The sequence below is a fragment of the Lepisma saccharinum genome, chromosome 8 (assembly GCF_977018435.1).
Source record: "Lepisma saccharinum chromosome 8, izLepSacc3.1, whole genome shotgun sequence".
Classification (NCBI taxonomy): domain Eukaryota; kingdom Metazoa; phylum Arthropoda; class Insecta; order Zygentoma; family Lepismatidae; genus Lepisma; species Lepisma saccharinum.
In genome coordinates this window covers 32,426,932-32,443,929 of record NC_139236.1, presented here as the reverse complement: position 1 = coordinate 32,443,929, position 16,998 = coordinate 32,426,932, and the positions used below count along the sequence as shown (strand labels likewise).

General features: G+C 40.0%; 1 protein-coding gene across 9 annotated transcripts in view; it reads right to left on the bottom strand.

Annotated features, from left to right (window-relative positions):
• LOC145990914 (uncharacterized) overlaps positions 1-16,998 on the bottom strand; it is a 146,354-nt gene that overhangs the window by 62,466 nt on the left and 66,890 nt on the right. The window contains exon 1 of one of the 9 annotated variants that reach the window (XM_083126434.1): positions 4,906-6,169. The exons of the other annotated variants lie outside the window; for them this stretch is intronic. Coding sequence (XP_082982560.1) covers positions 4,906-4,970 — 65 coding nt within the window. The 5' untranslated portion in view covers positions 4,971-6,169. Of the gene's footprint in view, positions 1-4,905; positions 6,170-16,998 lie in introns of those variants that run through there. 9 annotated transcript variants of the gene reach the window in all.

Genomic DNA, 16,998 nt, shown 5'->3' with positions numbered 1-16,998 from the left:
ATGAGTTATTGAGAAGCAAATAACTTATCAAGCATTTTCTGTTTCTATTTGTTGTGTTGTGGTTAACAATGTGCACTACGATGCCAAGGGTCCTGGGTTCGAATCCCGGACTGTTCGTGTGTGTTCTTTATGATGGTCCTCGCATCAATTTCACATCACTCATTGTCATCTTCATCTTCACGATTAGCCAAAAAGTGTTAGAAAAGCGAAGTAAAATAAACAAAATCAATCATTTATATATTTCTATATTACGCCGCTTTTCTACCTCTTGGGTTAAATGCGACGATGAGGATGAATGATGACCCGAAGGAATGGCGATGGGACAGACATGATACAACCATATCTGTCCAATGTCCGAACCTTGGACCTCTGGTTTCGTAGCATGTTATAATCAGTGGAATTCTTAGGAAGAAAAACTGTAAAAGTAGGGTGAAAAGAAGCAAAGTTGTACGATGCATAAAAAGCCATGTTTAGTTCTTCTAAAACCTTCCAATTATCGAGTTCGTGTTTTAAGTCCACTGTATGCACAATAAGGCTAATCGGGGATCCGAACCACTATGTGCCGCCACCGGGCATTGAACCCGGGACCCCTTGATTACAAGGCGGCGACGCTACCACTGCGTCATCGAGGAGGCCGAGAAAAACTTACAATTAGTCAGTAAAATTAATATTGGGGGACAAGGCCTGCGAAGAGTTCTTTCATTCGGTTGCGCGTGGTCATCACATCGAGTCCCATAGTTTCGAGCAGAATTTGCTTCCATATAGCTTTCAAATACTTCCTAAATTGTCCTCACGATGTTGGAACAGCACAGAAATTTTGGAACTAATACAAGCAGGCACACACCCAGGGAAGGGGCTCGGGGGCTGCAGTCCTTTCCCAAAATCCTACAAATATCTGATTTTAATAATGTGTAGTAGTAATTAAATTTACTTCATTAACAGGATTAAACATCTTGTATATGGTAAGTTGCAATATACTAAGAAATTAATCTTTAGAGCATTTACTCCTCCCCCCAAACTTTTCGTCTATAGATGGCGGCTGCCGATAAGGGATAAGCCCCTTCCGAAATCAAATTCTGGCTACGGGCCTGACCACCAGCGATCGAACCTTAAATCTTTCGATTGATTGATTAATTGAACTGGTGATTGCACAGTAAGGCTAATCGGGATTGGACCTACAGTTTAAAGTGAGATCCGAACAACTGTGTGCCTCCATCGGGAATCGAACCCGGGCAGGTTGTTGAACCTGCCGAACCAAAGACGAGAGCGTAATCATTTGAGCGTGTGGGAACTTCGTTTTATCCAGTGTCATCATATATTCAGTTTTCCACACACAAATAAGATTAATTTTAAGAAATTTGACGTGTGCATATAATTTGTTATCGTCATCATTTCCCAACTGAACAATTAGATGCCATAGAAGACTCGGGCCCGCCCTATAGAATAGTGATTAACGTGGTCGCCTTGAACTAAGAGATACCGGATTTGATTCCGGTATGAACTGTATACATGAGATGCCTAGCTTGAACTCATTGCGCACACATTTCATATTTGCACTTTTGCCAATACTTGTAAACCTGGTTCCAGGGTTTTATCTACTTCTCAAATTTCTTCGAGCAAATTTTAAAATCTAAAGACTAATAACATTGTTCTTGGTGTATCAGCCATTAAGCTAATGAGTTCATTCTGCATTTAGTTTACCGAATAATGGCTGTGGATTTCGTGAGAGTATATCCGTAGACTGTTGGGGGCTACAGAAGAAAATGATGTTCCTTCCCAATTTATTGATTGATTGAGTTGGTGTTTTAAGTCCACTTTATACACAGTAAGGCTAATCGGGACTGGTTCTACAGTGTAAAGTGGGATCGAAACCACTATGATCATCCACCGGGTATCGAACCCGGAACCCCTTGATTTCAAGGCGACGATGCTACCATACGCCACTAAGGAGGTCCTAGTTCCTTTCCTTTCCAAGAACTATATATATACACATACATATATAATGTATGTATACAGTATATGCCTATATGGTGTATAAATAGTTTGTTAATTTATAATAGTTTGATAGAAAAAATCTTACGTTTGGGCCCCCCAAACTGATCAACCTAGCTACGTCCCTGCTCTCTGTTGATTTCCCTTCCTCCAAGCCCATGGTGATTTTTCAAAGCTCTAACAAAGCAAAATGTCTGGTGCCACTGTTACCTGTATAGTCCAAAATGGAAACTTCTGATCTGTGTGGTCTTGCTCACTTTCTCGTCACTTCGGTACTTCGTGGCATTCACGCCTTGCAAACTAATATTTCAGCATTGAAGTTTGCACCACTGACTATGTTTTTGTTGAAATATTGTTTTCGTCATTTAAGATGATCCTCACAGACAAAATTTCTGACGGAGTTTGACTGTGGATAACATGAAAAACGATTGTTGCCTAACTATGCGGCGAAGAGAGGATTTTAATAGCAAACTTCCAATGGTAAGTTCTTACAGCGCCGTAGGGTTAGGCAACACACACAACGTTATGCACGATAGTGCGCATTTCAGGATATAGGTGTCCCATTTTCATTTCCGGTGACTATACCTAATCAGCATTTTTCAGGAACTTTGAACTATTTTAAGTTTTTTTTAACCTACTTCAGGATTTCTCGAGCCTAACCTAAGATTCTTAGGACCTATTTTAGGATTTTTGGAACCTATTTTAGGTTTTTTCGAACCTATTTTAGGATTTTTAGAGCCTATTTTAGGAACCTAAAAGCACACTTTTTAGAACCTAAAAATCCGAGGGCTAGTTATGTTATGATTTCATTTTTAGCATCATCTTGTGGCATTTAACCCTTCAAGCCGGGAGTTAAATACCCATCAGCCGTTGCGAGAGGCGGTAATTTTAAATCACCAAAACAGCAATTTTCGCATAATATCACAAAATTGAACATATCTTAAAAACCATTTGCTCAATTACAATGAAATTTTCAATACTTTTAAACGAAACTTCACACTACACAAATATATGTAAATAGTGACATTTATACTATAATAACAAAAATAATAATAAAAGTAAGAACTTATATGTTGCGCTTACAAAGTACTCCTTCTGTCTTGTGTTCTTGTTAGTTTAGATGTCCAACGTTGTGTGTTGTCCGCTTCGATGCCCTTTACCTGCCCATGCGACGCCATTTCTCAGCTTGTTTTTTTACGTAATAAAGTGATGCAATCGCACATAATTTCATGGAATTGGAAGGAAAACCAACAGATGGCAGCACATTGCAGTCTACTCTTGAGTTACATGTATTTTCGTTCATGTGGGAAAACAACAGATGGCAGAATATGCTCCATTTCGTCACTACTACACGGGACGTATACGTGTACGTCGAACCGCTTCTAGAAGAACTATGAGGGTCCGTACACGCGCACGTCGAACCGGCTTGAAGGGTTAAATGCTGATTTTTTAAAAGCACAATTTGAAAAACGGGGAAGAGGTAATTCCCACCAGCCCTGTCCTGAATACTTCACTAAACATCGATAATATAGATTGTAAAATAATATGTATTTAGAATTTTTCTTAGTATATTCCTGACATAGGAGGGAACTTGAATGGCAAAGGGGCACTCCCGTGTGTAATAAATCAAAATTAAAAAAAAAAACAAGATAAAAGCAATAGGACTGTCAAGGTACAGGCTCCTTTTAAGTGCCTTGTTTTTCAAATAAGCAGCCAGTCTGGGAAAAAATAGTCATAAATATTTGTCCTTGCAATTCCAGTGGTGGAGGGGGCTGTAAACCTGTCCCGTTGGAACAGCTTTTCTTTTCAGAAAATCACTACAGTATGGGAAAATATGAACTGTGTAATTTTTCAAAAATCAAGAAGTCATAACTACCCTCCAGTGCAGTGGTCTATTCTCCCATGTTACCTGGTTTACGGGTGGTAAACCAACTTTTCATATAGCCTACATACATTAAAAATTTGAAGGAAAATTTGAAGTTGTAGAACTTCTGTTTTTATTTTACTTTCATGCCTACATTGGGTTTGATTTATATTACATATAATTCATATATACAATAAATAAAAATTGTTGCGATGAACCAGGTCAAATTTTCAGAATACACCCCTGCTCCCCCCAGAAAAAATAATTTAAGTAACCGAAATCTCATTTATACCATGATTCAGCAGAATTATCGTGTTTATTGCACAAATTGGTTGATCTAAATATATGTAATAGATTACTAATGACACCATACTATTGCAAAAATATATACAATTCTGAATGCAACGCACATCAAGTCTCCACAATGCCTTTGCCCGGTTGAAATTCTAAATAACATTGAGTGATGGTGTATGATAAATAAAATCCTTCATTGTATCTAAAGAACACAGGCTGGGTGGACAGAAGAAAATATATATATATATATGGTTATTTTAGTAGAAAAAGTGTTTGTTTTCGTGTAAAAAGCATAATGGAACCTTGAACTAAGTTCCGCAATACACAATTGATAAGTACGAACCATGCGAAACACGAAATATCCGATTTTAATGTGTCTCCGATATACGAAACTGTAACCTACGTATATACACAGGGTGTATTATAAGTGATGGTCATAAATGAAACCAGAGAGATACACCGCGTCAAACCCAGACGAAAGTTCCTGTTCCACTTTTCCGAGAGATGCTCAGTGTGGGAGCTAGACACCACCGAAAGTATGGGAAAGTACAGTTCACACCTCTGTAGGACAAGTACTATGGGAGTTGGGAAGACGGTTCAAAAGAAATCGTAAAGGAATCCTATGCGCTCTACCAGAAACGCACCATGGGAGATCTGTGGGACCTATGTGGAAGGGACTCCCCATAGGAAATTGATTTCCCCGTAGAAAGAATACGTGAAAGGGGTATCTGAGGAAGTAGGTGGACGTCACTTACATGATATCCAGATACCATTCACAATTACGAAAACACGGTAGGCGAAACCGGGATAATTTTAGCATGGTTGCGTTGCCGGAGGGGCAATGGGCATAGCAACACCGACAGTAAATGCAACCAAAATGCTCGTTGGCTGACGAATGTCATGGGAAAACATTGTGGTTGAATGTGACCTCACATGGGAAACAGTTGCAAGGAAGGTATTAAAAAATACCCTGAACACGTATGATACACTTTACTTCACAGGTAGAACACTGTACAAGAAGTTACAGCAAGTGCTCAAAAGGACTTCCGTTCATTTCCACACAACAGCGCAACCGTCGGTGTAGTGAATTCCGCACTCTTTCTAATATTCCCGGTGTATTTCGTATTTGTGCACACGCATGAATCACACGTTCCTCTAACTCGGCAACATTATCGACAGGAGAGCTGTACGTACACCATGCTCTTCATGTGACCCCAAATACAAACATCCAATGGATTTAAATCAGGCGAATGTGGTGGTCACAATACAGGCCCCGCACGACCTATCCAGTGCCGACCATAACGTCGCGTAAGGTGCCGCCGCACAGGTAAAGCAAAATGTGCTGGTGCCCTATTGTGCATGAACCACATACACAACCGCTGGTGAAGGGCAACATGTTCCAGGAGGCGTGACTCAAACATTTCATGGGGATTTTCGTCACACCACACGTGAGTATTATGAAAGTTCACAATTCCGTCACGAGTGAATCCAGCTTCGTCTGTGAACAAAATGTCACCTAAAAAGCGTGTGTGTAATGCAAGTTTTTGCAGCATCCACTCACAAAACCTAACCCTGGCGTCGCAATCCGTTGCTTGGAGACCTTGTACGCGTTGGAGATGGTATGGGTAGAGCAACTGTAAAATGCGCCACACACTGCTCTGAGAAGCACCTCGGTCCTGTGCTGCGATCCTCCTAGTTGACGTCCCTGGTGCTTCTTCAACGCGTTGTAAAATGCTTTCCTCTTCTTCCACTGTGATACGTGTTGGCTTACCGCTTCTTTCTCCATATTCAAAACTCCCGTGTTCTCGGAGGCGTTAGTGTAATCTTATGAACACGCGACGATCAGGGTACTGTCGGCGAGGAAAAGCTTCCTGGTACAGGCGTGCAGCCTCCACTGTATTGCCGTCTGCTTTCCCGTAGAAGAAATGCATGTCCGCATATTCCTCGTTAGTGTACACACGTTCCATTTGAACCGCGAAGTACATGCACTTCACTGACAGACACTGTTGTACGTACGTATTCCGTCTCAAACAGACACACTTACTGAAAGACGTCTCAGCGTGCCTTCTAGCCTTGACGCAAGTCACGCTGCCCCCTGACGGTAAGGATAGGAACTACGCAAATTACGTAATACTACGCAGATAACACGTCGTTCCTTTTACGTGATTCAAAGGCACCTACAGTATGAAGTACAGTGATTTCCAAATAACGTCATGTATGTTTCGATTAGGGATGGTATCGAGACGAGACGAGTCTTTCCTTGGTCTCGGTCTCGTCTCGAGTTCAAAAGGGTGATCTCGTTTTCGGTCTCGTCTCGTGTACTAGGTTGCCGTCTCGGTCTCTACCTTGTCTCGAACACGTCTCGAGGGTGGTGGTCTCGATCTCTTTTCGTCTGCAGAGAGGTGGTCTCGTTCTCGTCTCGGTCTCGAATTCGAGACGAGACCGTGACAATACCGATTCTGGTCTCGGACTCGGTACTATCCCTAGTTTTGATTAACAATACGTACGTATGTACGTAGGTATCGTGCCTACATCCTGCATTCACACCACAACACTACTGTGCCACAGTGTCCAAGTGGTAAAGTGTTCGGCTTACATTCAGTAGGTTGAGGTTTCAACTCCCGTGACCATCGGAAATCACAATTCATTTTACCACTGTAGGTATTGGTATTGTTTCTTTCATCTTAAGTATTCTCTTTTTTGTACGGGTGTTTCTTCCGTCATAAAGGTGGGATGAAGGTTTCTCATAGGCCCTCGTCGACTCCCTTCACACATCATACTCTTTCCATCTTCTACAAACTACCAACCACAGCTAAATACTGTTTTCCCATGACATTCGTCAGCCAACGAGCATTTTGCTTGCATTTACTGTCAGTGCTGCTATGCCCATTGCACCTCCGGCAACGCAACCATGCTAAAATAATCCCGGTTTCGTCTATCGTGTTTTCGTAATTGTGAATGGTATCTGGATATCATGTAAGTGACGTCCACCTGCTTCCTCAGATACCCCTTTCACGTATTCTTTCTACGGGGAAATCAATTTCCTATGGGGAGTCCCTTCCACATAGGTCCCACAGATCTCCCATGGTGCGTTTCTGGTAGAGCGCATAAGATTCCTTTATGATTTCTTTGGAACCGCCTTTCTAACTGCCATAGTACTCGTCGTACAGAGGTGTGAACTGTACTTTCCCACACTTTCGGTGGTGTCTAGCTCCGACACTGAGCATCTCTCGGAAAAGTGGAACAGGAACTTTCGTCTGGGTTTGACGCGATGTATCTCTGGTTTCATTTATGACCATCACTTATGATACACCCTGTATACAGGGTGGCGCATATTGTATATACCAATATCAGTTGGCAACCCTGTCAGAACGCAATTGCGCGTGCACAGAAGTTCCCATGCTTAGGCAGATGCAAGTCTGGCAATTAGTCTGCCATGGAACGTTGGCCGGTTCAGACACGAAACGTGGCAGTGGAGGCGTTCATCCGAACAGTTTCCATTCAGGAGATGCAGCGCGGACTGCACTGAGAAGCATCAGCACGCCAGAGAATATGTCTCCTCCGACCTGTAGACTTCTGTCTCTGCACATTGCCATTGGCTTTCTATTGTCTGATCCTTCGTATCATGTCGTGACGCTCTGGCACGGGTTGATGGCGACCCTCATTGGACAGTCGTCGCAGTGCCTGCTTGTAGAGCTCCAGTTTATATACACAAGAGTGATCACTCCCACACCCTTTGACGACTAAAATTAAGCCATCGCGTCGTATGGGAGACATCTAAAACTAACTATCACTCGTAAAATAACGCAAGAGTAAACATTAAAGTATAATTTATAGAGGTGAGCCGATATCACTTTGAACCAATACCGATGCCGATACTCGCACCGATTTCGACCGATACAGATACTTGAAAATTGAAATAATTGAAAATTGTTCAAAATATTGGTTAATATTTGTTTGTAAGTATTCCATCAATTTACCAACACTTTTGTTATAAAATGTTCAAGAATTACATCAGATTATTAAATTACATATTATGTTATTACACAGTTTTTTCACAAAAATTTTACAAAATAAAAATAAACTTCGAATTTTGCATAATATCCAGGACTCGGCGAAAGTGTCCCGCGGCATTTTTGCGGGCCCCGTGAAAGACCAAAATGCCGAAAAAATATCGGCTAGTATCGGTAAACAAATTCCAACCGATACTTTCCGATTCCGATACCACTGGTATCGGCCAATACCGATACATCGGCATCGGCTCAGCCCTAACAATTTATCATGTGATGGGCGTCTGAAGGGAGCAATGGGGTGATTAGTTGCCCTTGAAAAATTAATGTCAGTCTAAAATTATATATTTCATTTCACGCATGAAGTTTAGGTTTCATCACAGAAATTTGCGTTGATATAAAGAATTGATAATTACAAGTAAGGTTATAGATAGATCGTTGCAGGAACACAATAACATCAAACCGAAGCAGTACGTTGGACGGGAAAATCTCTTTCTCGCCTCTTCTGTGGACGCTCCTGCACGATGTTTGCAAACATAACTATAAGGGCCGGTTTTTCAATGTTCAGTTAAGGTTCATGCTAGCACGTAACTGGAAGTTAGTAAAAATTTTTGTTTTTCAATGTACAGTTAGCTCGTAACTGTAACTCTGGTGGAGATTATCTTTACTGGTACTTCTTCCTGCAGTTACTAGCCTAACTGGAAGTTACGAAGCAACATGGATGCCTCGTGCAGCTATCAAAGTTCCACACTCGCAACTTCACTGTCAGATTAAACAAGATATGATTCATAAGACTTTTAAATTCGTACAGAAAAAGACTTATTTTGTTTGGCAGAGCTTACCAACGTCCATGCAAATATGGAAATTAAGCAGCGTAGTTGCTAGAATTCGCTTGGCAAGGTTGTGTTAGAGAATTTGTGTCCATGATATCCGGTCTACCAGGCGGTACAAACTCCAAACAGTAATTTGGTGCAGTGGTTAGCGGCACCACCTCTTGGACCGTGTTGTCTTTTGTAATACGAGTTCAAGTCCTGGTCACGGATATTTTTTCTTCTTGTCAATTATTTATTACGTATGTTGCCTTCAATTCACGCTTTATTGTTGAATGATCTTCTCGGAGAAATATTACAGTAAATTTTAAAATTATTTTTACTCGTACCTTCATATTTTTAGAAGTTTAGAAAGCATGCTTACTATTAACATGATGTTTTTTCCTCAACAACATGCATAGAGAGGTACAAAGCATGCAGTCAAATGTACAATATTTACATATTATTAATAATAATAGTGTTTATATCAACAAGCAGATATTATTAATGTCTCGACTTTCGAGATCTTCACGCTTCTTCTACAAGAAAGTGTCTGCAGTTGCGCCTCATAACATAATTTTCCCCACGTGGGATTGACCTTTATTAGAAGAAAACCAAATTTGTAGTGCTGTCTTTCGTTAATTTATTTCGTAAGCATACAATATGGATACGCAGCCATTGTTCCTATCGTTTCCCAATGCAATAACGTGTTTTAGAGCGCGGCGCGCTTGTAGTTCTATATTTAAACGCCAGGCTGTGTGCCAGTCGACGCGGTTTGGAACTATACTAACAGATGGCGCGCAAATCGATTTCCTGTAATTTCCGTGCTTCAGAATTGCCAACACACTGTTTCGGAGAACGAACCATGGTTTAGTTTACTGGCAGTTACTTTCACATTGAAAAACCCGGTGCTGGTTAAGACTGGCTGTTATCTCCAACTGGCAGTTTGTTAACAGAAAGATTAACAGGACATTGAAAAAGTGGCCCTAAATAGTGAATTAGCCTACAGAGCAGATGACGCCAACCTTAGAAACATTTAAAACTAATATTAAACTTTCAATTAATCGAAGGGTGAAAGTTAGAAAAATTATATGCACCCTGAGACAAAAGGTCGTTAATCCGGCAATGAAGAACGGTTGGGAGACGCTGCTCCACAGATTGCGATAAAAACCAATAAGATATGACCTAGTTTCCTATCAAGAGCTCGTGAATTTTTACATTTGATAAGAAGTTACCGAGTTGTCTGGACGAAATGCAATGCGTGTGATAAATGACTACAAGTCTCACTTCCTGTATCTTGTGCGAGGACTAACCAACTCTTGAGCTATCACAATATAGCCTATTTGACAATGGCATTGACGAAAGTACTGAACTTGAGATACTGATTGGCGGGAGAGGGGCCGATCGGTAGACGTGACGAGAACGCCATTCAGAAAGAAACTTGAGTACAAGTGATGTTTCTACACTCGAGGAATCTCGAAACTTCTGGAGGCGAAAAGTTTTCTTGCACCGATTCGCCTCCGCTCCGATTTTTGTGGGGTTGTGAAAGGAAGCGGTGGAATTTTTAACCTTGTAATTTTCCGTGTGTCTTTGGTAGCACTATTGCTGTGTTTACATGCGAATACACATTTATGTATGAAGCTGAAATCAGTTATATTTTGTATTATCTTTGCGCATGTAGACTCCAAAAGTTCCGTTTATTTACAATTGTTGTCAACAATAGAGAATGAGGGCTCAAGCATCGGCTCCTGGTTGTTACAACAGTGACGACGCCAGAGGGGGGCAGGGGGCGGGCGTCCCCCCAGTCAGACACTTCACCACTACGTCCGCCCCCAACTGAAGTTAATTAAATATCGAATAATAAGAGAGTTCATTTATAAGAGTATGACGATTCTGTATGATATCACTTTTCCTGCTTATAATACCAACTTGACTAAAAATATTAATTTTAGCATATACGTATACGTATGTGTGTGTGACTTTTGTTCAAGATTCGAGCGCTGACCTGGGCATAGGCTATTTATCATTCATTTATGTCCTGTAATCGTCGCGACTAAAATAAGTTTTAACCAGTTTTAAGAACTGGAAAAAAAAGCTTTGAATGTGGATGGTTTTAAAACATCACGAACATTCTGAGGACCACAAAACATCATCTGTAGTACGGGCAAATTATTCTAATCGTTGGTCGTTAGTGACAACGCTAGTAAAAAACATTAAAAGGTGATTCAAGATTTGGTTGATTGGTTGGTTGGTTGATTTGGTGTTTTAAGTCCACTTTATGCACAGTAAGGCTAGTCGGGACTGGACCCACAGTTTAAAGTGCCTCCACCGGGTAACGAACCCGGGACCAAAGGTGATCCAAGAAATCCAGCACTATATGTCAGTTGTTGTGCATGCATCGTGGTTTCTTACTATTCAGGGACTTGAATTTCGAGATGATGAGTCTGATGCAAACCTTAACAAAGGGAATGTCTTCAATACTCTTGAAATTAATTTCAAAATAAGGGGATATTATTCGGAAATGCATTGAACTTGAAGCTTAAAATACAACTTATACTCAAAATTCGATTCAAAACAAATTAACCTGCGTAATGTCCACACTTATTCTAAGCAAAATAAGCCAGGGAGTTGAAGAGGCGAAAGTATTCACACTGATGGCAGATGAAAACAAAAAACATTGCGAGAAAGGAACAGGGCAGATATTTGTATTGCGGGCAGGTAAAAGAACTCTTTTTAGGATTTGCCACTCTTCAATCACTAGATGCAGGTTCGCTCTTTCTCGTACATATCAAAATCAAAGAACTTCTTCCCAAGACCTCCATAGGAGCCTGTAATTATGTACCACTAACATACGTTGAAGTCATGGAATTTATTCTTGTTGAAGTGGTAGAGACCCCTGCAGGGTCAGAATATTTATTGAATTATGAGATAACTGTAACCTTTTTAAGATGTTATTCCTGTGATAACATTTCCCTGAAAGGTAAAACGCAGATTTTGCCCAAAATTATTCAGCGTTACGAAGATGGAACGAAAGTACTCCACTTAATGGATTTCTTCGAAATCCTAGGAAAGTATAAATTGGCATTTAACGAGGTTGTATTCTCTGTAACAATTCCAGTTTACAATGCAGAGTGTGAAAGAACCGTTTCGTCTTTGAAACCTCTGAAAAGCCTTGCTTGAAACGGGATGCTTGATGCTAGCTGCCTCATTTGGCTGTCCTTGCTATTGAGAAGAGATGTCAAGTTCTGGCAGTAGCGTCGTCAAGATTAATCATATGGGGGTGCGGAATAAAATTTAGGGGGTGCGATGTTAAAAATAAAGAAGGCATGAAATATGCATACATGTTTTAGCAGAGGCACAATTTTTTTCGGCGGGGGGAAGTACCAGGATAAACGTGCCAATAATAATAATACGAATAATAACATTATTATTATTATTATTAGAAGTAGTAGTAGTAGTAGTATCAAAGACGTTATTATTCTCGTAAATTTCGCAAAAAGAGGAGATGTCTGTGCTAAAGCATTGGTGACCTCCCCGATGGCGTAGTGGTAGCGTCGTCGCCTTGCAATCAAGGAGTTCCGGGTTCGATACCCGGTGGAGGCACAGTGGTTCGGATCCCATTTTAACTGTAGGTCCAGTACCAATTAGCCTTGCTGTGCATAAAGTGGACAAACGATTTGAAATATTTTTCAACGTTCAATTTTACATTAGCTAATAACTGAAGACAAGTACACAAACTGTATTTTTGAAGAACAAAAAACACAACAGAAAATGCATGACGAATATAATTATTTTTGTACATATGGCATGTATAACTTTCATGTACGTACAACATATGTTTTACACATATTCAACATGAGGCGACGTAATACATGTGCAATATGTTAACACTTAATTGTGTACGTATTCAAAGTTTCTTTAATACATACATACATAACATATTATTTAAATGTATTACATAATCAATTCATTCGCTCATAACAGTAAAAATGTTATAAATCTCTCAAATGTGCGCGCTCCTTTAATCGAAACAATTGTCCATGCAGTAACAATCTGAAATACATAGTTGTTCTTACTTCTCTCTCTGGCAATTTACAATGCATTACAGAAAAGAATGATATTTCTCGTTTCGCTCGTAAGAAAATTTTTAGGTCCAAATTATTGCAAACTGAAAACAATATTAATTTGATACGGCGCCACGTTCTCTATTTTATAACTTTTATATTTATAATGTTCGCATCCCCCCTCCCCCTACCTACGGCTCCGAACTTTTACGAATTTACGAAAGGTACCTTTATCTGCATAAAATTTTAAATCGAGGATGGTAATTGCCTCTCTGTGCCCCCACCCCCTGCAGGTGCCCTTGGCCGTCTGGAAGAAAAAATAAATGAATACATGAAAATTAATTCCATCTTGAGTATCTTTTGTCCTGCTACTCTTAGATTCTGCTAGCCTTGCTTTTATTTTACTTCAATGTTTGCCCTCTTGCCCCCCATAAAATTGATTTCTGACCAAGGTTTGGGGATAATGCCCCCTGCCCCCTGTGTTTGCGCTACAGATGCTGCTGTGTCATGACAAAACGCGAAGTGCACGGCAACTTCATCTTTGTTAAAATCCCCTTCTGCAGCACTATCCCCATCAACGAACTAGCTACTCGTCAATGCATGAAATGGTTCTTTACTAAACATGTTACGTGGAACATACAGAACGTACTAACAGGCAAACTACCCGTCACGATACAACTCGCGTTAAATAATTTCCCGAGCATAAGCTGATGATATCTTGAAAGCACCTGAAATTTCTGTTCCAGTGCAACTTTGAGAAAAGAGGAACAAGTAGATGTACAATAAAACCGTTTAACAACAAGGCCAAAAAAGAAGAAGAAGAACACTGAGCTGTAGGCAAATATCGAAAAAACATAAACACGCCACTTAAAAACAAAATAAGAAACAATTCTTAACAACAATACTGACGAAAGAAAAAATAGCGTCCTCAGCTCTTTCTAGAGACTGCCGACAGTACAGGAAAAGATATGCGGCTTGTCTTTCAATGCTTGGCTGTTGAATGCAATAACAGCGGTCTCACTACAATACCTAACATTCGGGCGTTCAATGTGATTACGACATATGACACTGTAAGAGTTCATGTTTTCAGCATGTATTTTAAATAGGGGGTGCGGAAGGAAATTAGGGGGTTCGTAAGCACCCCTTCGCGCCCCCTGGCGCCGCCCCTGAGTTCTGGACGTACCGAAGGTGGGCAATGTGTTCTCCAAAGAACATACAGCAGAATTCTCCTACTGGAGAATTGCACTTCACTAAGTGACTTCCGTTGTTTCTAATACTTAAGGAGATTAATTTATTCCACGTCATGTTTATTTTGCAAGAAAAATAAACTCTTCGAAACATTTGTTTTCGTCATTTATATTATTATCTTATAACTTGAATATTTATATTAGTAGTTTCATCTCAAGAAAGACGATGAATTATAAAATTATAAATGTCTTCTAATATTGAAATAGGTCACTAGAAACAACGCAACTTGCGGCAGTTCCCACGAATAATATAAAAAAGAATTAATGCCTTTATTAAAGCGATAAACTGGTAATCAAGAAGTACATTTAGGCAGTAAACGTTCACTCTAAATAAAGGACAAACCCAAAACACCGTACATGAATATAATAATGATTATATATATCGAGCAGCCCATTGCTAACCCCACCCTCGCAACTAGTTGCGCGCCCGAAGCAACGACTTTGTGGCACACGTAGGCTACGGTTCTGGCTTCTGTATTTTCTGTATTTTATGTAGCTCGCGTAGTGTCTTATATTATTAAAAAGGTAAATGTTTAGAATTTTAAGTCCATATTTAACTCCATATTTTGCTGAAACTAACTAAATATGTATTTACATATTTAGCACATTTTTACTACATATAAATCCGTTCCCTGTTCATCCTCATCGTCGCGATAACGACAATATGTAGAAAATCTACGCAAACTAGCCAGAATAGAAGTAGAAAATTGTCAGTCGCTAGTTTCATTCAGATTTCTTTGCATTCTGTGTGTTTACACGTAATAGAGAAGTTGGGTACACATAACTGTATCTCTGCAGTTTACTGGACCTAATTTAACTTGAGTTTGGTTGGAATCCGATAGGTTAGGTTCGGATGAAATTGATGAAGGGACACTCACAAAGAACACACAAGGGCAAGCCGGGCTAGTTGAATATTGAAACATGAGCTATTGCAAGTAGTTTTGATATAATTTTGTCAGTTAAAGTTTACGCCTTCACATATTGTGTCATGTTTTGTTTAACAGTTTTGACTTCTTCGTAATTTGTGATATAGCTGTAGAATTGTTTCCGTACTGATCATGTTCATTTCTATTTTGCAATTTTAAAATTTACGGCATATTTGCACGCATAGTTTGCAATTTTTAGCGCATGTAAAACCTCGGTCTAATAATTATAACTAGGGAATGGATTTCCAGGTCCATACGTATTTTTATTGCTACGTCCTAGACGTATGATATTTAGAGATCTTTGCGTTTCATGTACACAGCACCCCTCAAATGAAGTTCTATAGGACCTAAAAATGCCAAATAATAATAATAATAATCCGTGGCTCGACAGCCCGTAAGAGCCTTCGCGTATCTCCAGACTGCCAGTCTTCCTTCCACAATCCTACCTAGAGGTGTGGAGTTCTTCAACCGGTAATGGGATGACGTGGGGTCAGCACGTCGAACCCTCAGCCGTTATAGGAGATTTCATCGTCGATTTTGCACCTGAAACAGGGGCCTCTTCTGATCGCCCCGAGCAACCGATTATTGAAGACACTCTGTAATGACCCCGAGTTTGCCATTACTTCGTGGTTTTATATTATTATATTTTATATTATTATTATTAGTAGTATTATACAGTTAATAATTCATATATATATATATTCATAAATATGGCCGCCTTTATAATCAAAATTATACACATATCTACAAGTATGAAAAGCGGCAAATTTAGGCAATTTACATAGTTTCAACATTAATCGTTTCATTTGCTTTTAAATGTTCTAAGGAGTGTTATAAGTTTCATTTTGATCAGTGAATTGAAGCCGAAGTTAATAATTTCTGAGTTAAATTCCGTATATCTATTTGTTGTTTCATGTTTCTGGCAAACGCCGTTCGTTTCTCTTATATTTTGAAAGCCATTGTTGATGTATTTAAATTCTTGTGGGGTGAGAAGATCACGTGCTTTTCATTGCATTGTTGCCACCACATACCTAAATTCACTGTGCCAGATTACTGTACTTTTCTAATATATTACTGTTGGCTTTTATAGAACTTCCTAGTATTAAAAGGGTTATTGTGTCTGGTAACACTGTGTAACTGAGGAGGTGTTTTAGCCTTCCAGGAAAACGGTTAGTAGTCGCGCGGAGAGATTTGAAGTAGCCAGAGGTGCTTCGCGTTACGGAAAAGATAGGCTTACGCATCTCGTGCTGTACCGTTCAAAAGTATTTGAATTGTAATTTTCGTATTACATTATATACGTGCGTATCTATAATAAACGTAAAATTGAACATATTGCGGTTTTTCTTTATTTCGAAAGTGTATTTCGTACTTGTGGATACCTGCATCACTCGTGGGTTGTCATTGGACTTCACCTGTGGATCCAAGGGGAAGGAACGCAGTAATTCAGCCCGATCCCTGGGATTATCCAGCATGCTCTGCTGAGCTTATAAGGTAAGTGTACTGGTGAAGTGCACCGCTACGTGGGACGTAGCAACTCCAAGTTTTCCACATCCTTCAACGCACCAATCAGACACAGGTGAGCAACACAAAGAAGTTGCAGTGGAAGATGAAAAAGGTCTTAAGCCCCTATCACACGGAACTGGATTTCTAGTTGGAATGCCCTAGTTGACGCTGAACTAACTTTCTAGGTAGCAATCATGGCCGCCTGGCTGACTGCTTGACTGGTTTGGAGGAATAGGACATGTTCTAATTGCTACTTGCTTTCCTCGACTGGATTCTGTGGAACAACCAA